Raw genomic sequence first — 22934 nt, 5'->3', positions numbered from 1 at the left:
ATTGTTAGAAAAATAATATTTTTATTATTTAAAACTTCTCTTCACGTCTTGGTTTAAAACATTCTGATAAACCCATAGCGTGAGCTTAAATTAAATAGAAAAAAATTAACTATATTCGAAGTGTGGCGTGGCTCGAACTCATAATGTTTATCTCTGACGTTATACTAAATAGTACGAAACGGCCGTTGTTAAAAGTTTAGATCGGTAGAGAACGACGTTTTGTATTTGTAGTGGTGACTATCTACCTAATAGTGTAACTCTCAAGCACTATCTTGATCTTAATAGTGTGCCCACTACTACCTTTTCGTTTAGTGCTACATTAGAAAACATCTTAATTATCTAAGTATGTTACAGTGAGTACTTTAAAAGGAAGCTACAATTCCACCAGGAGACTCAAACAGGCGCCCACATTGCTAACCTAATATTGTACCCACTACTTCACTCAAGCACTATCTTCCCAACAAAGCCTTCCAAACCTTCGTCTCCTCAAATTATGCAACAACTTATCAAATATTATAATATAGTTTCAAATGGCGCAATATTTGCTTGATGAAGAAAGAACTGAGAAGAAAACGAAAGGAAGAAACAAAATTTTCTTTAATGAAGAAAGAACGTAAAAGAAAGAAGAACAAAAAAAGGGAAAAAGAAGGCGGAGGATGATAGGATGGTCGTAGGTCGTAGCTATCCATGGCATTGGCAAGGCGGTGACAAGGAGGTCGTCAACAGATTGGGGAGGATGAGGGAAGGTGAAGGGAGAGGAAAGGGTAAGGAGAGAGAGGTAGGAATGTCGATGCATATGGATATTCGAAATTTTATCCGAATCTGAATTCGAACAGAGTGAATTTATTCGATACTAAATAGATATAGTTTCAGATATAGATTAAAAAAATAAAAATCCAACGAAATTAAATTCAAGTATGGATTTTGATTGTACCTGATTTGACTCCGAACACAATCCTAACCCGAAATTATTTTACATTATATATATAGAGAGAGAGAGAGAGAGTTGGGCTAGAATAATATTAATAGTATTTGTCTCATTTTGCTATCAAGTTTTTAACTTTTAGATCAATTTCTTTGATCATTTCTAATCATTTGATTAAATATTATAGCCTAGTGATGACCACTCAACCCTAGAAGGATCACTCAATCAATCCTAAAAGACTAATATCATACTAATCCTACAATTTCTCATCCAAAGGATAAAAATTTGATAGTAAAATGGAGCAAATACTATCAATAGTATTCCAACCCAACTTTCTCTCTCTCTCTCTCTCTCTCTCTCTCTCTCTCTCTATATATATATATAGTAGTATATATAGTAGATTTTTTTTTTTTTTTTCGGGAGAGATAGGTAGCATGCTACCCGCTTCGTTTATTTCATTTAAAAATAAACTTAGCTAAAAATGTGAATCAACTAGGATTCGAACTTCGGACCTCGAATACCAACCACCAAGCCCTTTGCCACTTGCGCTAGGGATGATCAGTTATATATATAGTAGATCTTATGTGCTATTAGGAGCACGGAGGCCTTTGTACTTCTAAGCCCTTTTCAATGATAGAGTTTTCGAATTGACGATCGGCTCCGTTAGTCTTGATCTAGCGTATTTGAAGTATTTAGAAAATAAATTTTGTGATTTTTCGATATCATTTACCTAGCAATCAAAAAGGTTCAGAATCAATAATTTTTAATGGTTGATGTATACCGTTTGCAAGTTTAATGATATAGAAATATTTAAATCAGATAAAATTTTGATAGAAAATTTTTTATATTATTCACAACAAGATCAATATCTCTGATTGAAAATTTTAGTGCTATATTATCACTTTTTGTGAGATATTTATTTTCAGCCGTTGATTTTGAACACTTTCGATTGTTAGATAAATGATATCGAAAAATCGCAAAATTTATTTTCTAAATACTTCAAATACACTAGATCAAGTCTAACGGAGCCGATCGTCGATTCGNTTCATCAGGTAAAATTAAAAGGGTCGTGCAAAATGGCCTATAGATGAAAGGAATTTTACATATTTTTACTTTATTGTAGAAGATGGATTTTTTACATAAATGCCACATGAGAAACACTTTACTACTAAGAATTTTGGCAATCAAAATTTTTTTTCTGCCATGTTTGTAAGATATTTACATAGAATTAAAAATTTATTAATTCTTTTGTTAACATTGAATGCTAATATTGACAAGTATATATATAATTTAATAGCAAAAAATAAAAAAACCTAAATATTATATTTAATAAACTATAAATATTTAATAAAAATTTTAAAGAGTAAATTTGAGTTAATATACAGTTCAAATTTTTAAAACTAATCATCTTACTAACTTTAAATTTCACACTTTTTAAAATTGATATCAGGTGCAAAATAATATTTTAAAAATAACAGATGATGTATTTTGACAGATTATTTTCCTAACGAATATTTTTGGCCTTTATAAAGGTATTAATGATATTTTCAACTTTGGAAGGGTATTTTATAAAATAATAATTTTTTAGAAGATTATTGGTGAAGTTATTCTAATTTTTAGGAAAAATTTTAAATATCATCTTTGCGGTTTCACACTTTCTCACTTTAGTACCCTATGATTTAACATGTTATCAATTTAGTGTTTTATGGTTTCATGATTTTTATCTTTTTATTATCGATTCCACTAATTTTTTTCGTTAAATCAGTGACAAAGTTAAAACTAAAAGTGTCACGCCCCGGATTACACGTTCTCCGGGCACGCCGACAAATCCGTCGTATATAAAGAATTTTTCTTGTATACGAAACGTAATGGTAACTGTAAAACATACAATACCACAACCAGTAGTATAGAGCTGTAATGAAATTAAACAGGTAGAATAAAACAAGTCTCATATACATACAAAATAACCAAGTATAAAAGTACTCGCTCCAGCGAGTTACAATTCGGGTATGTACATGAACTCAAAATAACAAAATACTATTACCTGCAACAGGTGCTCTTCTATTACAGCAACTCGACTGGTAGGGCTCTAACTAGCGACGCCCTTATCTCGCTCTGAATCAGCAACAGCAGCAGCAGCCGAAGACGATGGCTCTGCAAAACAGTGGTAACAACTGGGCGTGAGAACTACTATAAAACAAGTAGTCCTTAGTGGGTACCGCCCTCAAAATCATCGGCTCACCCACTAAGACTACAGTAGGAAACAAGGCTAAAAGGTAAACCCGGAAAGAAATCCACAGCTACATGCCACTACACTATCCAACTGTGTCTACTGTCACTTTTAACCAAATCTCATTAGGGACTGTGTACGCATCCGTCCCGCTTGTCTAAGCCGCGCTACCACCACGCTAAATAGTCCGTGGATAGCAACTAATCAGTGACATCAACGCGAAAGCACAAAACCAGACTCCGGAGCGGCACTCATGGGCGCGACCCAACCGAGTATGTAATCGTATCTCTATCGAGCTCAATCAGGCTCTCACAGGCTAAAGTCAAGAAAGTAGGTCTAACAGTACGTACTACCAACCACTAGTCACATACCCTCGGCACAATCTGATATCGGAACGATCAAATCCGGGTCCGCCGTCAACCACTACGGCACCCACTAATCCGAAATCTGTAAACACTACTGTAAAAATCGCCTCGGCATCCCAGCACGAGCATAACTGAAATCTAAACTATCTGGGATACTCACTATGAGGATACTGCAACAGTATAAAAATACAACGGCCCCTAGGGCTAAATAAGGTAGTTTAACATATGCCAGGTCCCGAACACTGGTTTTCTCCTATGTTTTATCCAAGTCCAATATGTATAATTAATAACAACTAATAATATGCCACCAATTTAGTTTATATGTCTACAACATACCAACTCGTGAATTTGAGCTAAACAATAACAACTTGTAATATTAATGATACATGTCGACCAACAATATTATAGGAGTAGGATTCCGATGATAAACCCACCTTGGTAGCTAAATTCAACCCGGCGCGACATCGAGAACGGCGGAATCACACCCTCGCCCGATCTCCTCACAATGCTACGACGACAAACGTATGCTTGAACGGCACCACGGCGCGACGTCGACGACGAAAACCTCCCGAGCTCGAGCTCTCCACCTGCCACCTTATCCTAATTAAGGCGGTGGGATAAGATTGAAAGGCGACAATTATCCAAAAGCCCCTCACCTACTACGATATTCAACTTTAGTCCTCTACTTTGAAACTTGAGTTTCAAAGTCCGTTTTTTACGTCTATTTTGTGCAAAACGTCTCGAGCTCAATCAAGCATAACTTATACTGTAATCTTGCTAATTTGTCAAGGTTCAGTATCTCACAAAAAGATATTAAAATGAATATTTGATAAATCTAGATAGAATTTAAAGTTTTTTGTATATAATTTAACAAAATATTAACGAAAAAACTGATAAAAAGATAAAAATAAAATCAAAGGACACTAACTTAATACACTTTAAACCACATGATATTAAAGTGAGAAAGTGTAAAATCAAGAAGATGGTATTTGAAGTTTATCATAATTTTCAATGAAAAAAAATTTTAAAAAAATCATATCTAGAGGAGTGGAGCTGTCACAGCTTTAAAAACGTTAGGCGAAACGAGAATGGGTGGTGAAAAAAAAACTTTTTTATAAGAAAGTTTGGTCCATTTTGAAAACCATGTTTCTAGAAGCACTTCTCTTTTATGAGAGCGTGTGATCCACCGTCCACATGCTTTCTGTTGAGATGACTCGACGTTTTATCCTTTTCCCCACCACTAATAGTGGGTTATATATTTTGAAAGCGAAATGCATTAAAATATATTGCGACTATACGAACCTTCTAGAACCCCAAATGCAATTGACAGTGGAAAATTTACTCCTACGTAACGAACAAGCACTGCTGAAGGCATTCGCGTATTACAGCGGATTAATTTTATAAAAATAAATAAATAATTATTTAAATTCGAAGCAAGAGCAACTAGACCTTTGCCTATTTCAAATAGCAAACTTTTTTATAAGAAAGTTTGGACCTTTGCCTATTTCAAATAGCAAGAGCAACTATCATTAATAACCTACTCCTCATGCCTTTAAATTCGAAGCAATAAATTACCAAATAGACCAGAGAACATTTAAACATGGGGATCAAATCCTTTCCTATTCTATTTGGGTTCAGAATCAAAGCAACTCAAATCACACTTCCACTTGTGGAGCTAAGATGGAGTAAGATCTATGATCTCTGAAAAGCCATAAGAATCCAAAGTGCATTTGAAACACGAGAGACCACATTTAAAGTTCCAACTCACCTCGCTCCAGGTGAAGTCGAAGTAGGGGACAAGTTGAGGACCAGTTGGGGCCAAGGAGCCGGCGCTGCTGGGCCTAGCGGCGGTCCCCGTCTCCAAGTGGGTCAACCTCGACGGTGGTTCTCAATACTAAAGCAAACAAATTGATTGCAAAATTTTAGCTACATATTAATGTGTAAAATTGTCAAGCAATCTTATATATACAAATTTGAAATTTGATGGTCGAATATTATTTATTATTAGCCATATATTTCTACTAGTTAGTAAAAACTGCTTCAGCAATTATGAAACCAGAAAAAATAAAATAGAATAAAATAAAACCGAATAATTGGATTCTCACGTTGCTGTGGCAAAAGCCCCTTTTCGTTCACCACCCGACCTACATTTATTCACGTTTAAATATTAGAAAAAAAATAAAAAACGAGGCGAAATATTAAAGAGTAGAATGATTTAGTAATTTTTACTACCCCAGTTCTACAACCTACGATTCTTCAGCGATTTCTCAGCGATTTCCACCGCGACGATGACACCTGGTAGATCTGGATGGTGGGATGATTCTCCAGTTAATTTAAAGAGAAAAAGAACAATTGAAAAAAAAACAGGAAAAAATAGATTAGAAAATTAGGGCACGAAGAGGGATGGAGGGTTACATGGTGGAGGAGTTGGGTCGGATTTGTAGATGATCCTGCGGCTCGACGAGGCGACGCGCAGGTGACGGCTTGAACCTGCAGCTCGCCTGCGGCTCGACGAGGCGACGCGCAGGTGACGGCTTGAACCTGCAGCTCGCCTGCGGCTCGACGAGGCGACACGCATGTACACTTTGATTCAGAAATTATAATGAATTAGAATTTGAGGATTAAAGTGTTGCGTGTCTCGTAGTTTGAGTCAGAAATTGTAACATATTAAAGTTGGAGCAATAAAGTACCACGTGTCTTATAGTTTGAGGACCAAAAGCGTTATTTACCATTTTATGTTTCATTTTTATTCCAGACGAAGATAGAGTTGGGCATCTATCGATTTTATTCAATTAGTAATTTCATTCAAAAAAAATCAGTAAAACTATCTAATAAATTTTAGGAGGCTTACTCGTTAAAATTATAAATTAACCAATCATATTTTGTATATTTTCAAAAATTTTAAAAAATAAAGTTAATGGTACATTAAATTATAAATATGATATTGAAGTTTGATATCAAAGTAAAAAATATATAGAACTTCTTTGAATTATGAATCATTTTGAATTAGTTATCCAACATTTCAAAATTTATTTTTACTATCCAATCTATCAATATGTTAAATTTGAGTAAGTAAATGATACTTTGATATCAAAATTTGAATGCACTATTTGGTTTTACAGATTTAATTAATATATACTCTATACAATTTTCACAACTAAATTTATTAAAATAAATAATTAACTTTACAATCTCCCTTTTAATTTTTATTATACAATTCATATCTAAGTGATTAATATTACTAAAATTTATAGGTAATATATGAAACTAAACTATTTAAAAGTTATGTGTAAAATAATTATATGTTTTAAACTTTTATAATGAGAGAGAAGAATTGGGTTGGATTAAAAAAAATAATCCAATACTCTAGTCCAAATTAGAAGAGAGAAAGAAATCAAGAAAAAAAATAAAAACAAAAAAAAAATTGAGCTGGGCCCACCTCATTCCCACCACTATGGTTGTGCCACATGGATTCAACTAAGGATTTATAATATGTACTAGTGAAAGTACCGGACGTTGCAGCGGATCCATTTCATAAAATAAATAAATAAATAAAATTAAATAATAAAATAGCATAAAAAAAGAGTCTAAGGATTTATTAAAAAAATAATTGAAGAAGAATTAAACAACTACTGTTGTAATAAAAATATAAGAATAATTAAAAAAAAATAAGAGCAAAATAATAAGAATAATAAATTATATTTATAGTAGTAATAAATGTTGAGGACTAAAATGATATACCTTATTTTTTAAGCTAGAAATTATAACTAATTCAAATTTAAGGACCTACGGAAATGTCACATGTTTTATAATTTAAACCATAACAAATTAAAGTTCGAGAACTAAAATATCACTTGTCTTATAGTTTTGAGGACGAAAAGTGTAATTTATCTTTTGATTTTTTATTTTTATTCCAGGCGAAAGCGTCGATCGGTTTTATTCAATTAATAATTTCATTCGAAAAAAAAATTGTTAAACTATCTAACAAATTTTAGAATACCTAGTTGTTAAAATTAAAAGCTAAACAATTATATTTTGGGTATTCAAGAAAATTTTGAATGTAGAGTTGATCGCTTATTAGGCTATAAATATGTTATTGAACTGTGCAATTGTCGCAACGACATTAATTAAAATAAGTTAATTAATCACTTTTTTTTGTTGTACAATTTATATTTAAGTGATTAATATTATGAAATCAAAATTTATATGTCACGCCCCGGATTACACGTTCCCCGGACACGCCGACAAATCCGCTGTATACAAAGAAATTTTTTCTATATACGAAGCGACAGCTGTACCTGTAAATCGTACAATACTACAAACAGTAGTATAAAGCTGTTAGAGTAAACAGAAGCTAAACAAACGGAATTCCATATACATAGTTCAACAACCAAAAATACAGAGCTACTCGCACTGGCGAGTTAAGTATACTATATACATGAACTCAAAACAAAATATTTACCTGCAGTAGGGGCACCTCTAGCTCGGCACGTCTGGTAGGGCTCTAACTCGTGACGCCCTTGCCTCGATCCTGATCTGCGACAGCAGCAGCCGACGACGATGGCTCTGCAAAAACAGTGGGTAACAACACGGCGTGAGAACTACTGTAAAAACAGGTAGTCCTCAGTGGGTGCCGCCCTCAACAGTATCGGTCGACCCACTAAGTCTACAGAAGGGAGTAAAGATAGTAGTAAATGCAGGAATAAAATCTACCGCTATGAATCACTACACTATCATGCTCTACACTAACCAACTGTAGGAAATGTCAAATCTGACCCAATCCAATCGGGACTGTAAGCCTACCCGTCCCTGGGATTGTGAACACACCCGTCCCTGCCCAGTTGTGACTATCCAGCTATCTCTACACTATTAGTCCGTGGAGAGCAAGTCCAACCGGCATGAGCGACACCAACGCGAAAGCACAGCGCCCGACTCCGGAGTGGCACTCGTGGGAGCTACTCAACCGAGTATGCAGCGTATCTCTGTCGAGCTCAATCAGACTCTCAAAAACCAAAGTCCAGTGACTGACTCAAACTGGTCTAACAATCAACAGGTAACGTGCTCTCGGCACAATCCAACGCCAAAAAGCCGATACGGGTCCACCGTCAACCCGGACGGCACCTAACAGTCCGAAACAGTCTGAACGCTACTGTAAAAATACACTCGGCATTCTAGCACGAGCGTAACTGAAAGTTAAACTACCTGGAGTACCCGTCGCCTAGATACTGCGACGATACAAAATTGCAACGGCTCCTAGAGCTAAATCAGGTAGTGTAAACAAGTGACAGGTCCAAATCGTTGGTTTTTCTCCTAATTCAATTCTCAAGTCCAACATATATAATTAACACTTATTTAGTATGCTTAAATTCAGAGTACAGTCACGGCTAATAAATGAATTTAATCTAATCACATTATAGATCAAACAACAAGTATACATGCCGACTATATATTTACTCATGTACTTAGGAGTAATCCGATGAAAACCCACCTTAATCACAAATCCCCGACGGTGAAGAAGGTCACCGGAGTCCCTGTCAAGCTCGGCGCAGCTCCCCGAACCAGCAACAACACGCTCCACGGGTCTAAACATAGAAGCCCACAATAAACCTCGATTCTGCCCAACGCAACAACAGCAGAAAGAAATAGGGATACGAGCTAGCAAACCTTTACCAAATCTAGCAAATAAGGGTTTCGTGGATTCCTCTCGAAGTCCTGAATCCAACGAACCAAATCCCATCCAAATCCGATGCTCCTACGCCGAGTATGAGCCAAAACGCCGACAGTCGACGCTGGAAATCTGCAAATCAGCAATTAGCTCGAATTGAAGAAGTTTGAAAATAAAGAAGCAATTTGACGGCACACTCACATCGACAGCGATCCTAGTATCTGTGCGACGTCGAGGACGATGGTAACACACCCTCGCCCGGCCTCCTCGCGATGCTACGACGACAAACGTAGGCTCGAACGGCACCGCGGCGTGACGTTGACGATGGCCCAAGCTCAACCCGTCGTGGCCTCCACAAACATATAATTAACACTTGAGAGAGAAGCATAATTAAGCCACCTACTCACCCTCAGGTGGATAAATACGAGAGAGAGGTAGTGGTGTGGCTATCCACAACAAAAAGACATCCCTAGCCCTCACCAACTCCATTTACAGCTGGAGTACCAGTACCAGCCCGATGTCGCACCGGTACTCAATATTGAAACCTACACTTTGCAGATTTCAATATCAAACTCTGCTCTTGCGTTGTACTGAGTTAGTTTGGCATCTATTTCGCTCCAAAACGACTCCGACTTGTCCTGACACTCTCCAAAGCTGTCGACAAGTCTCAAATACTGAACTCCAGGGATATTACATTATATTTAATATATATAATCTAAATTATTTTTAAAAATTATATATAAAATATTATATATTTTAAAATTTTTATAATGAGAAAGAATAATTAGGTTTAATTATAAAGAAAAAAAAAGGAAGATGAAAAAAAAAAAAAAAAGCTAGCCGAAACCCCGCCTCCGCCCGCTCCCTCCCCTTTTCCCCAAAGATGTCACGTTGCATCTAAACTGAGGATTCATTAATTTATATAGATAGTTAGATTTATAGATTAATTCTAGTTGGATAGGAATTAATATTTAAATCTGTTGAAAATAAATTAAGATTTAAATATTAATTAGAGGATAAATCTAATTAGATTAGAATAAATATTTAAATTTACTAAAAATAAATTAATTAAGATTTAAATATTTATTAGAGTAAAAATTCTAATAATACTAGGATTGGAGTACACTTTATGTGGGTGCTCTATATATATATATATATATATATATATATATATATATATATATATATAGCATTAAGGAATTAATTAGGAGAGGGCTATTGAGGCTGTGAGGTGTACGGCCAAGGTGATCTCCTTGCCGTACGGTAGACAAGAGAGAGAGGGAGTCTTGTCTAAGGTTAAGCGCATGCACCTTGTGCACGGGTGCGTATNTATATATATATATATATATATATATATATATATATATATATATATATATATATATATATATATATATATATATATATATATATATATATATATATAGCATTAAGGAATTAATTAGGAGAGGGCTATTGAGGCTGTGAGGTGTACGGCCAAGGTGATCTCCTTGCCGTACGGTAGACAAGAGAGAGAGGGAGTCTTGTCTAAGGTTAAGCGCATGCACCTTGTGCACGGGTGCGTATAAGAGAAAAAAAAAGAGAGTTGTCCTTTTTGTGGATTTATAGAAGACGAGAGAAGGGTAGAAAAGATTCAGAAAGAGAGCTTGGGTTGTAGCTATTCTATGCAGAAGAAGAGTCGGGTGTAATCTTCTCTTATTTAATGAATTTTATTTTACTCGCATATTTTTTGTTTTAATTTTTCTCTCTTTTGTGATTGTATCAGTTTTTGCTGAAGAGATAAGTTTATGTGAAAAATCCGATTTGACGATTACGTTGCGGAATTCCAACAATCGGTACCGGATCCACAGCAGTCAGTATCAGAGCGGGTTGCAGATTCACAAGATCCGATAACGGGGCGAGTACCGGATTCCCAACAGTATATGTATGTATTAGATAGATTAGATGTATTAGATGGCAGTCTTTGAAGTACAGTGAGAAAGAATAGTTGAAAAATACATTATTTATGTTTGTAAATAACAATAAATCACGAGATTGAACTGGATCAATTAAGATAGGATTTTTGTGATTTTCATGAATTTGTTTTAACTCAGTAACTTTAGATAATCACAGGGGTTATTTGGTTCAAGGTTTATAAGACTTCGATAATTTTTCCTATCTAGTATTGAAAATGTTCAAGTATTTACTATTCAACTCAAGTTGAGTAGATGTAAAAGATAATTATAAAGTAATAAAATCATTGTAGTTTACTAGAAGGTAGCAATATATACTAGCTTATTATGAGGCAGGAGATATTCTTATTTTTATATTTGATGAAAATTATTAGTACTAATAAAAATAGGAAAAACTTTAAAAACCTTCCTTGCCATTCCAACCTTCCTTGCGGTTCCAATTTTTTTCACTTTAGTACCCTGTGGTTTATAATGTATCCAGTTAGTACCCTATGGTTTCTCACTTTATCACTTTAGTATCCTGTGGTTTAAAGTGTATCAAGTTAGTACCATGTGGTTTTGCACTTTATCACTTTAGTATCCTGTGTTTTTAATTTTGTATCAAGTTAGTACCCTGTGGTTTTTTAAATCACAGGGTACTAAAGTGATATAGTGTGAAACCACAGGGTACTAAAGTGATAAAGTGCAAAACCACAGGTACTAACTTAATACATTTTAAACCATAAGGTACTAAAGTGATAAAATGAGAAGCCACAAGGTACTAACTTGATACACCTTAAACCATAGGGTACTAAAATGAAAAAGTGTGAAACCACGGGGGGGTTTTTGAAGTTTTCCCATAAAAATATATTAGTTTTTAATAGCCTCCTAACTTAAGTGGTTTTATTAGTTAGTAAAAAAATTATCATTTCAAATATTAAATAATATAATATTTTTGAAATATTATAATAATATATAGTATCGGCTCTGTATGATATGCCCTCGTACAAAATTGTGTTGTGTTGTCTTTCTTGAGTAAAATTCAATATATTGATTTTGTTTACGTCTTAGATGGATAGAAAAAGTTATATCCGTTCTGTCAGGGTCCTTTTTAGTTGTCAACGGTCCTGACCTTGTCAATAACACAGTTCGGCGGGTCGGTGCATGCGCCCACATAACCTTTAATGTGCGACAGGACGGGGCTTTACACCATAAGTCCAAAGTTTTGAAAACATACATTGTTTTTTTTTTTTTTTTTAGCTACTTTCCTCAAAACCAAAGAGCATGTTCTAGGGCTCAGCAGCAGCAAACAACATGAGCTTACCCACAATGTTGTTTAAGATGGAGACCAATCAGTTGATTCAATTGTCCACACTAATTTGATTGTTTTAATTTTAAGCTTATACCAAGTAAAAATTTCTCAAAAATTATCAGAAAACACCAATTGAAGTAATTTCGAATTGATACACTTTTTCAAAAAAGTATTAAATTATACATAACATTTTTTATTCTCCTTTTCTTTTCTCACCTTTATGCTAAGTAAATGCGATATAATAAATTAATAATTGAATCAAACAACCTACAACTAAAGCCAATTATTTGAAAGGGAAAAGGCTAAGCTGTTGTCAGAACCCCACAAACATACAAATGTATGCAAAATATGAGAAAAATATATAATAAAAAAAAAAGAACAGACACTTTTTTTTTTTTAACCTTTTCATAATTAATAAAGATAAGAAAAATCAAAATGACCCTTCTACTATGATGTGAGATCTATCGTTATGTCGTAGAGTGATGGCAATTTTAATTTTCTAATAGAGGACCTAGTCTTTGGACTATGTCATTATAAGTATTTACTTCTACTTAATCCTTGAGCATTTCCATTTTTCTTTTTCTTTTTTTGAGAGATAGGTAACACGTTATCCGTTTCGTTTATTTTATTTAGAAATAAACGTAGCTGAAAATGTGAATCAATTAGAATTCGAACTTGGAATCTCGAATACTAATCACCAAATCCTTTGCCACTTACTTTAGGAACGGTTGGTAGCATTTCCATTTTTCAAACCTCCTTTTGTAAGTAATCACCAAATCCTTTGCCACTTACTTTAGGAACGGTCGGTAGCATTTCCATTTTTCAAACCTCCTTTTGTAAGTAATAACTTCTTAAATTTTATAATGTGTTTGTTTCTTCAATACTTCATTTAATTGAATCAATTTTGGAGCTACTTAAATTGTTGTGACAAAGTAATCTTTTAATTTTAGCACTTTGATGAATAAGTGTTCAAATTTTTAATTTTGACAATTAAACTTTTTAAAATTTCATCAGATAATATAATAAACTAATATTTTCAATTGAAATTGTTATTATATAGCAATTTTGTTTGTTTGTGTTGCATATTTGAATTTCCTCATAAAAGAAATGAAAAAAATTGTTCAAAAAAACATTCTATTAAAATACTCCAAATGAGCTGCTTTTTTTTTAAGATAAAACCAAAGATTTAAGTGCCGTGGCACGGGGCGTGTCGGAAACTTACTGGTATAGTGCGTGCCGAGTCGTGCCGATGCATGTCGGTCAAAAAATTCTTATATGCCGACATATAATAGTATGAAATATTTATTTTTTTTAGCAATAAAATATTTTAACTATTTATTATTTTTTTTTATCATATCTTTTGAATTTTATTGAGAATATTACTTACTAATTTAAAAAATAGAGGGTCTTAAGCTGTGCCATCAGTACGGAGTCTGTATCATACCGTACAGAACGGTGGATACGGTCTGTGCCGACGGACACTTAAAATCTTCGATAAAACTATACTCGATTACCTAAGAAATATCCTTCAACTTGAGAAACTGGACATAATCTCTAGTGATTAGACTCTCCGGTGGAAAGATAATGGCCTATGTTTTAGCATGTAATTAATGAAGATCGCCGCATAGACTTCATCAAATTAAAAATGCAAACCACAACTAGGATATTTTAGGGCCGTCAACGAGTCGAACAAGAATGAGATAGACTAGTTCGTGTTTATTTTTTATTAAATGAGTCGAATACAAACTGTCTCATTAAAATACGGAACTGAAATATAACCGGACGGCTCACATAGCAATATTTATTTTTCACTGTAAGATTCTTGTATTGGGAAATGAAAAGTGAAAAGTCCTGTGGCTTATCTGTGGCAGTACAGCAGGATGAAAATTAGGGATGCAAATGGGACGGATCTAGGGGCGGGAGACCCGCCNGGGCGGGAGACCCGCCCCGCCTCCCGCCCCGACTAGCAAAAATCCGCCCCGCCTCCCGCCCCGAATCCGTGACGGGTTAAAAAATACATCCCATAATCCGCCCCGCCTCGTAACCCGCCTCCCGCCGGCGCCCCGAATCCGCCCCGCCAACTAATATTTTTTATAAAATTATAATATTATTAATATTTTAAAAAATATAAAATAATAATTTTTAATAATATTATATATATAATTTAACAATATTAATGGTAAAAATTAAAAATATGAATCACAATTCAAAACAAAATTCAAATGTTTCAAATTCATTAGAAATGAGAGTAATAACTTATTTGTATTTTGAACTTTTTTTGTAAATATATTATTTTTTAGAAATATTTTTAAAAAATGCAAATGATATTTGGGGCGGATTCGGGGCGGATCATGGCGGGACGGATTCGGGGCGGATTCGGAGCGGGTCAAAAATTTTCCCGTTTCCTGCCCCGAATCCGTCTCGGATCGTAAAACTTGCCCCGTTTTCTGCCCCGAATCAATTTATTTTCTCCCATTTACTCTCCCCGTCGGGGCGGATCGGGACGGGAGCTCCACCAACCCGGATCCGTTTGCATCCCTAATGAAAATATAGGTCGAGCCTGCTTTATTTATGGGCTTATCACAGGCGTCGGCCCATCCCTTATCAGCAGCAGCGGCAGCCGCTGCATCATTGAGCGGTAATAAGCTTCCGCGCCAAGTCACCCACCAATCCACGAAAAATTCTAGAATATAACGGCTATATTAGTGACGTAACGTAACACCAATCAAATATCTTCTTTAAAAATATATGTCCAATCATAATTATAAAAAATATTTTTATCATACTTTAATTTGAAATGAAGAAATGTGATTGGCTTGTTATTATTGACGTGGTGCAAGTGTGGCAGTATAAAATTCAGTCAGGGGCAAAATCGTCAAAATAATAACCCCGCACCTTTTCATCTTCCGAACCCCTCTTCTTTGTCCTTTATACCCGCGGAGTCGCCTTATTAAACAATTCCCCAAAGTCGCCCAAACGCAACCACCATTCTCTCCATCATCCCCCTTCTTCTTCTTCTTCTTCTTCTTCTTCTTCTTCTTCTTCTCCCCAAAATCCCCCCAAAATTCGCCATCGCCATGGCGTGCGCTCTCCCCAATCCCTTCTCCACCGCCACCGCCGCGGCGGCAGCGGGGTGGAACGGGGAGAAGAAGCTGCACCACCAGCAGCGGCAGGTCTTCCTCTTCGGCTCCGGTAGATCTCGCAAAGCCTCGCACATGGCGGCGGCGGTGGTGGCCGCGGCGGCGCCGGGGATCAATGGGTCGGCGGCGGCGCCGGGGATCAACGGGTCGGCGGCGGCGTCAGCGCCGGGGATCGACGGGTGGGCGGCGGAGGCGGCGCAGATGGAGCGGCTGCGCGTGGCGTTCCAGGGGGCGCGGGGCGCGTACAGCGAGTTCGCGGCGAAGACGGCGTTCCCGGAGTGCGAGACGGTGCCGTGCCGGGCGTTCGCGGACGCGATCGCGGCGGTGGAGCGGGGGGCGGCGGACCGGGCGATCGTGCCGGTGGAAAGCACGATGGAGGGGACGGCGCTGCGGAACTACGACCTGCTGCTCCGGCACGACCTGCGGATCGTGCGGGAGATCAGCCTGTTCGTGCATTACTGCCTGCTGGCCATGCCCGGGGTGCGCCCCGCCGAGCTCCGGCGCGTGATCAGCCACCCGATGGCCCTCGCCCACTGCGGCCGCGCCCTCTCCCTCCTCGGCCTCCGCCGCGAGCCCGTCGAGGACACCGCCGGCGCCGTCGAGATGCTCCGCTCCCGCCGCCTCCTCGACACCGCCGCCATCGCCAGCCCCCGCGCCGCCCTCCTCTACGGCCTCGACGTCCTCGCCCACGGCCTCCAGGACGAGTCCTGGAACGTCACCCGCTTCCTCATGCTCTCCAAAGACGACCACCACCATGATCATGATCACCACCGCTGCGACGGGAGCAACAACAACAACAACAACAACAACAACAAGAGCAGCAAGAAGAAGAAGACGAGCATGGTGATCGCCCACCGCGGGGGGTCGATGGTGGTGCTGCTGAGGGTGCTGTCCGCCTTCTCCAGGCGCAACATCAACCTGACCAAGCTGGAGGTGATCAACTCGCCCGCCGAGGGCGCCGCCCCCGTCATGATCCTCGACGTGCGCGGCCGCGGCTCCCTCCGCGCCTTCCCCCACGTCCTCTACGTCGACTGCGAGGGCTCCGCCCACGACCCCAACGTCCGCGACGCCATCGACGACATCTCCCGCTTCTCCGTCTTCGTCCGCATCCTCGGTTCCTACGCCGCCGACCCCAACATCTACGACCTCCATTGATCCACAACACCACAACACAATTACTCCCTCCTCCTCCTCCTCCTCCTCCTCCTCCTCCTGCCTCCCCTGTTTTAATTTGTACAGAAATAATAATCATCACTTGCTCTGCTCCTCCTCCTCCTCCTCCTCCTCCTCTGTACGTACGTACGTAAGAAAGACCCTCCCTCTCTGTAATGCGGGGTATCAGCAGCATCGGTCCTAAGCTCGCTCGCTCGCTCGCTCGCTCGTTCAAATGTTCAGACTGTTTCCAAGCTGAGCTGTTTTCTCGTACAAATATCATTTGTGCTCTGTAATCCCAGGTTTGTATTGCTCTTTTCCTATTTTTATCTACAAAGTGCGATTGCCTACAAGAGCTCGGTACTCTAGTTTCTCTTGATTGTTTTCGAATGTTAGTGTTTCCTACTTATGGCAATTGATGTTTATCCGAGAGGACGCGCGCATTATATATTATTATACTTATGATTTGAACTTTTCTATACTGGAAAAAAAAAAAGAGAAGAAAATAAATGTTTTGGAAAAGAAATGTTTTGGCGACATTGTTCTTGTTGTTGTTTCTCTTTATTTACCCCGTCTCTGTTTGGATTCAGCGGATTCAGTTTGACCGTTTGTTCTTCTCCCAGAAATTTGGAAATTGCCATACATAAAGCTGTATTTGCACATTAATAGATCAGACTTAGAGCTTATTTTGTGCACATGTGCAAGTGGTGTCGAATGAGTACGGACTGCTGTGCTCCAGTGTCTCTCCGAACTTAAAAAAAAAAATAATAATAATACTGTTGTTGACGTATTGACATTTATAATGTGAAAGAATTATACACAAATCAAAAAATTTTACAAAAATCGTGCATTTGAAGTACTCGAGGTGCATCAACAGTCCTAGCTACTAAATAGACCAATAGAAAAGTAATCTATGTGTGGTGAGTGAGAAAGTACGGTAAATTTTTTTTTTTTTTTTTGATTATTTTTGGTTTGTAATATTGTGTTTCATATATCATAATAAATAACTAATGATATACTTTTCGTGGTTTCATCGAAAAATATATAAATATATTCTATATTTATCTGCTCTAATTTTATTCTACCTAGTATTGTTAGATGGGGCCAATATCAATGATTATAGGAATCCGGAACCAAATTAATGTGTCTCAATAATGTTCATTTTTTGCGAGAGATCCGGGAATCTTTCACAAAATTAAGCCATATTCCCAAAGGTTGATTCTTCTTGCTGGAAGAGGGGCATTAAGGAGGACTAAATTAAGAGCAAGTAGTGAGAGAATGGGAGAAACACTGGCTTATAATGATACAGAGGATTCATTAGAATAATAATAAGGGAAAACTTCAAAAACCCCCTTTGTGGTTTCAATTTTTTTCATTTTAATACCCTGTGGTTTAAAATGTATCAAGTTAGTACCCGTGGTTTCTCACTTTATCACTTAAGTACCCTGTGGTTTAAAGTGTATCAAGTTAGTACCTTGTGGTTTTGCACTTTATCACTTTAGTACCCTGTGGTTTTAATTTTGTATCAAGTTAGTACCCTATAGTTTTTTAAATCACAAGGTACTAAAGTGATAAAGTGTGAAACCACAGGGTACTAAAGTGATAAAGTGCAAAACCACAGGGTATTAGCTTGATACATTTTAAACCACAGGGTACTAAAGTGATAAAGTGAGAAACCACAGGGTACTAACTTGATACACTTCAAACCACAGGGTACTAAAATGAAAAAGTGTGAAACCACAGGGGGGTTTTTGAAGTTTTCCCTAATAATAATAATAACATAAAGAGATATTCCAAAAAATTAATAAAAGAATTAAAAGACAATAGAACCTCTTAGCATTAAGCTAAAAAAAATTAATATCTTTTAGCTTAATTACGCAACTAACCTAAAAAATAATGGTACAAAAATTGGCCACCCACTTTTTTTAAAAAAAGAATAGCCAACTACTCGTTCATAACGTTAGTGGAAATTTATTATTTATTATTAACTCAGAAAAATTGATTGGTGTGTCGAGTACATCAAACCACGTGATTCACGGTCGGGGTGTTAACATTGTAGAGGTGCAGCAAATCACATCGAATCATCAATAATTTATTTTGGCGTATCCAATTAATATAAGAATTTTGGTTTAAAAAACAAAAGAGTTCAACTTCTTTTTTAATTTTTATTTAATTTTTAATTCTCAATAATAATATTTTAACTTTAAAATTTAAGCTAATTTTTATTTTAATTAGTTTATAATTACAAGAATTACATATAGTATATTAAATAATCTGTAGAGATAAATGATCGATGCGTTCAAATTTTAGAATAAAAATGCAATTGAATAATTAATTCAAATAAAAAAAATTCAAAGGTTGGATAGTGAACTTAAAATAGTCCACAATTAAGATAAATTGTGGGCGTTTTTACCACTACTTTTTTACGGCAAAAATGCTGAAAAATTTAAACATAAATATTCCTTTTTTTATCTTATCTCTTAATCTTTTAAAAAATTTTATTTTGCCTTCTAAAGATTTAAAGTTATATCACTTAATCCAGCTTTTTTACTATTTCATCAATATGTTATGCATAAGTTGCATTGGTATATATAGCCTTATATAGTTAGAAATAGTGAAAATGAGTAATATTTTTTTTCTTCAAATTAGATAATTTTATAAAATAGGTCGCTTAGTATTTACTAATTAATTTTTTTCTTCTCATTATTTTTAAATAAAATGAGAATATTGGTAGTTATCTAACACCACAGGACAGGATGTACAATATGTGCAAGAAATAGCAACAAATTAAATACTAGAAGAGCCAAGTTAAGTGCTATACTTCTTTAAATTTTCTCACACCACAGGATAGGATGCCAACAATCCCCCCTCCAGCATAGGAATCGAACCTGTGACCTCTGGCTCTGATACCACTTGTCGAATCATTGGCACTAATTATTAATCCCAAAAGCTCGAGTTTAGAAATACGTAATCAATTCATTTAGGGGCTGTTTGGTTGTACGCATTTGCAACTGTAGTGCAGTTGCAAATGCGTGCAGCCACAATTTTTTTGTTTGGTTTAGTGTAATTGAGTTCAACTACTGCAGTTCCAACTGCACAAGAAGACCCAAATGCTGCAGTTGGAACTACATCCAAATTGGTCGTAGTTTCAACTGCAGCAGTTGGTGAGGGATAGGATCACCAACAAATTAACAATAATAAATAAATAAATAAATAGCTAAATAAATAAATAATATATGTATATAGGTAAATAAAAATACTTATAAATAAACTCATACTAATAAAATTTTTTAGACAATACAAGCTTTGTGCAAAAAATTAATTTTTTTAAATTTATTTTATTTAAAATATAAATATAGTTTTTTTTCCCTAAATTTTTATAGAATGTGATCGTGTATGTTAATTTAATAAGTTTTAATTAATTATAATTATTAAATTTGATAAAAAAAAAATGAGAGAATCGTTTAAATTTTTAAAGTTTGATTTACATATTAAAATTAAATAAATTAAAAATTTTAAATGTGTCGATTAATAAGTTGAAGAATTATTGAAAAATATAAAAATATTATATATATCTACTTATTTATTTATAAATAGTAAATTTAAATAATTAATAAATTTATACAATTATTTTATGTTTAGTGAAGGTAACCTCACCACTCTATCTGAAGAGGTGACAAAATTCATAAATACAACTATCAGCTTCATATTACCAAACAGAAGAAATGTAACTGCAGCAGTTGCAACTGCGTAAAACCAAACAAACTAGGTGTAGTTATAACTGCAGCATTTGCAACTGCATGTATTTTCAACTACACTGTTTCTGCAACTACATCCAACCAAACGGCCCCTTAAAGCGTACAGATACAGCGCTCACGGATCTCGATTATGACTCGGCTCAATCAGCCTAACGTCACTTCGAACATGACTCGATTCACACAGCCTCGCGTCATTTTGAACATGACTCGGTCCAATATGACCTCCCGTCACAGGACAGGATGCTAGTCCATTTAAGCCAATATATATATTCTGCATTTTTCTTTGAATTGTTTCTCAATGACATACATAAAAACCAATAGAAAATGTTCAATGCAAAAACTTAATATAAAAAACAATAGATAGAATATATTTATCACAAAGAATACTTTCCACAAGCACATCCATGAAATCAACCTAATAGAAAATGTTCTAGGTACCTCTATTCAAACCTATACAACATATGATAAGTTGATCTGTATTACATAAATAAGACTACCAGCTAATTTATGTACGATTTCAAACTTCAAAAATACCAGCATATTAGCAATCTATAAAGGCAATGATTTGAATAATGCTTTAGAACTACTCCATATCAATACAACCATATCAATTATCAATAGAAGCGGCTTCTTTGGCGTGAAAGAAATATTATAGTACTAGAGCCATCATTATTAGAAATAAATCAAATTTACTAAATTTAGTTAGTAAAATTGATAAACTTCAATCAAAATTTTCTTACGATATCAAAATCAGACCGGCTATATCTAACGCAGTAGGCTAAAAATATGATAATTGATAACTCACACCTTAAATTTAAAACCTAAATTTGTACTAAGGGATAAAGGAAGTAGGTATATTTTTGCACCACCAACTTCTTTCTTTGATTGGGGGAGGTCTCCTTTTATGACATCACCAAGCAAAAAGGAGTAGTGGGGTGGGCATCTCCAACCTATCAGCTCTCTTGCATATGGGAGTAGGATAGTGTCCTTTCTTTTCCAAGGAATCCATAAACAGATCTCTCCAATCATAATCACACAACCTGCTGTAGTACAATAATTTAGTACAAATTTTGAAAGAATATCTTTTACAATTCCATGCGCAGAAATTTTCCAAAGGTAATTTCATTACAGATTTAGTCACAGATGAGAGGCAAAATTGTTCGGTACCCAAAAAATTTTACGCACGGAGTTGTAGACAATTTAAACTATAAACTGCTAGTTATTTTCGTTAGATGATTTGATCTTGTCATATACTTGGTGTTGCTGTTCTTCAAGAGGAGAGATCTTAAGTTCCGTCCAAAAAATTCTATTTCAAAGGATTAATTTCAAACAGCTCCTTGTAAATATATCAAATAGTAAATATATTTTTATAAAGTTCAATTTTTATATATATTATTGTAAAAATTCAGTGATATTCATATTTGTGTCTTTGATCTGTTACAGTTAGAGTATTATTTATGTTTTAACAGAAAATAAGTGAAATGATATGCCATCACAAATACGTCTCTACAAAAATTCCAACTATTAGAAATATGCAGAAATACCTTTCCAAAAATTTTCAACAATTATCTTTTTTTTTCCACCATCACAAATATATAAGAGGAATAAAAAAATCAATTTATCTTATTCACTAATCATGATTAAATACTTTGCTTCTGATTAAGCATATTTTTCTAACGGATCATAACAATGGAGATATATTTAAAAATATTAGGATTTACACAGAAATAAATATAAAAAGTTAAATTTTGTAGAGATATATTTACGATTCGACATATTTATAGGGAGCTGTATACAATTAACCCTTCAAATAAATTATACTGCTTAATCTTAAATTGTACTTTTCTTTCACGTGCATGCATATTAAGTTCTTATGAATTATCATCGGTGATATTTTCTTTTCAAAGATAGAGAAAGATAGAAAGATACTCATTTGGTTCATTTTACACCTTTATCTTGGAATAATAATATTAGTTGATAGGTATATGGTCTGGGTTATCAGTGAATAATAATTCAGTGTGTCTACAATAAACCAATGGAGAAAATGACAATCCATTTGCGTCTGAAAGTGATATTGCTATAAACAAATATAATTTGATGTAAACAAAATAATTTTATTGAGTATGATCATATTCAATTGAAAAATAATAATTATATTATAGTATATATGCGGCCAAAAGCTTATTTTTTATTTAAAATTACTTTTCCTACTGCCGCAGTTGAAATTACAATCAATTTAGGCGTAATTTCAATTGTTACAATTAAACTTTCTCATACAATTCCAACCATACCGACATCCATACTTAGATCGAGATATTGGACATAAAATACCAACCTTTAAAATGTTGCTATTGTCATAAGCATACAATTCATGGGGAAATCAAGAAATAGATCGAAGGGAACATCATGTGTTCGATTTTTCCAAAGAGCAGGATAGGTATTGTGGTAGCTTATTC

At 35.5% G+C, this 22934-nt stretch overlaps 2 protein-coding genes and 1 long non-coding RNA gene across 7 annotated transcripts; 1 reads left to right on the top strand and 2 right to left on the bottom strand.

Moving 5' to 3' along the window:
• LOC109714248 lies at positions 5015 to 6118 on the bottom strand. Of its 4 annotated transcripts, XM_020238775.1 has the most exons (5): positions 6022 to 6118; positions 5936 to 5970; positions 5771 to 5824; positions 5626 to 5664; positions 5015 to 5414 (listed from the first exon to the last, which is right to left on the bottom strand). In XM_020238775.1, exons 1-5 carry the CDS (start codon positions 6096 to 6098, stop codon positions 5362 to 5364), a joined length of 258 nt encoding a protein of 85 aa, XP_020094364.1. In that variant the 5' UTR covers positions 6099 to 6118; the 3' UTR covers positions 5015 to 5361. The 4 variants fall into 4 exon arrangements, 3 of the variants coding, with proteins under 3 accessions (XP_020094364.1, XP_020094363.1, XP_020094362.1); XR_002217277.1 differs by having other exon boundaries at positions 5753 to 5824; positions 5936 to 6105; XM_020238774.1 differs by having other exon boundaries at positions 5767 to 5824; positions 5936 to 6113.
• LOC109714553 lies at positions 8028 to 9557 on the bottom strand. 2 transcript variants are annotated; one of them, XR_002217404.1, is made up of 4 exons: positions 9387 to 9557; positions 9185 to 9317; positions 9009 to 9102; positions 8028 to 8086 (listed from the first exon to the last, which is right to left on the bottom strand). It is a non-coding gene; the product is annotated as an uncharacterized LOC109714553 (long non-coding RNA). The 2 variants fall into 2 exon arrangements; XR_002217405.1 differs by having other exon boundaries at positions 9191 to 9317.
• Positions 15368 to 17257, top strand: LOC109714573 (arogenate dehydratase/prephenate dehydratase 2, chloroplastic-like). Its single transcript, XM_020239263.1, has one exon. The coding sequence runs from the start codon at positions 15506 to 15508 to the stop codon at positions 16721 to 16723; it is 1218 nt and encodes a 405-aa protein (XP_020094852.1). The 5' UTR covers positions 15368 to 15505; the 3' UTR covers positions 16724 to 17257.

Source organism: Ananas comosus, linkage group 8 (assembly GCF_001540865.1).
Source record: "Ananas comosus cultivar F153 linkage group 8, ASM154086v1, whole genome shotgun sequence".
NCBI lineage: Eukaryota > Viridiplantae > Streptophyta > Magnoliopsida > Poales > Bromeliaceae > Ananas > Ananas comosus.
This window is presented reverse-complemented; position numbering and strand designations above follow the sequence as displayed.

Coding starts and splice junctions, on each gene's coding strand:
- LOC109714248 (XM_020238773.1), bottom strand. CDS start 6,098: ATGCGTGTCGCCTCGTCGAGCCGCAGGCGAGCTGCAGGTTCAAGCCGT. Junction 5,825..5,935: donor CGACCCAACTCCTCCACCAT/GTAACCCTCCAT, acceptor CCCACCATCCAG/ATCTACCAGGTGTCATCGTC. Junction 5,415..5,625: donor GGGGCTTTTGCCACAGCAAC/GTGAGAATCCAA, acceptor TGTTTGCTTTAG/TATTGAGAACCACCGTCGAG.
- LOC109714573 (XM_020239263.1), top strand. CDS start 15,506: ATGGCGTGCGCTCTCCCCAATCCCTTCTCCACCGCCACCGCCGCGGCG.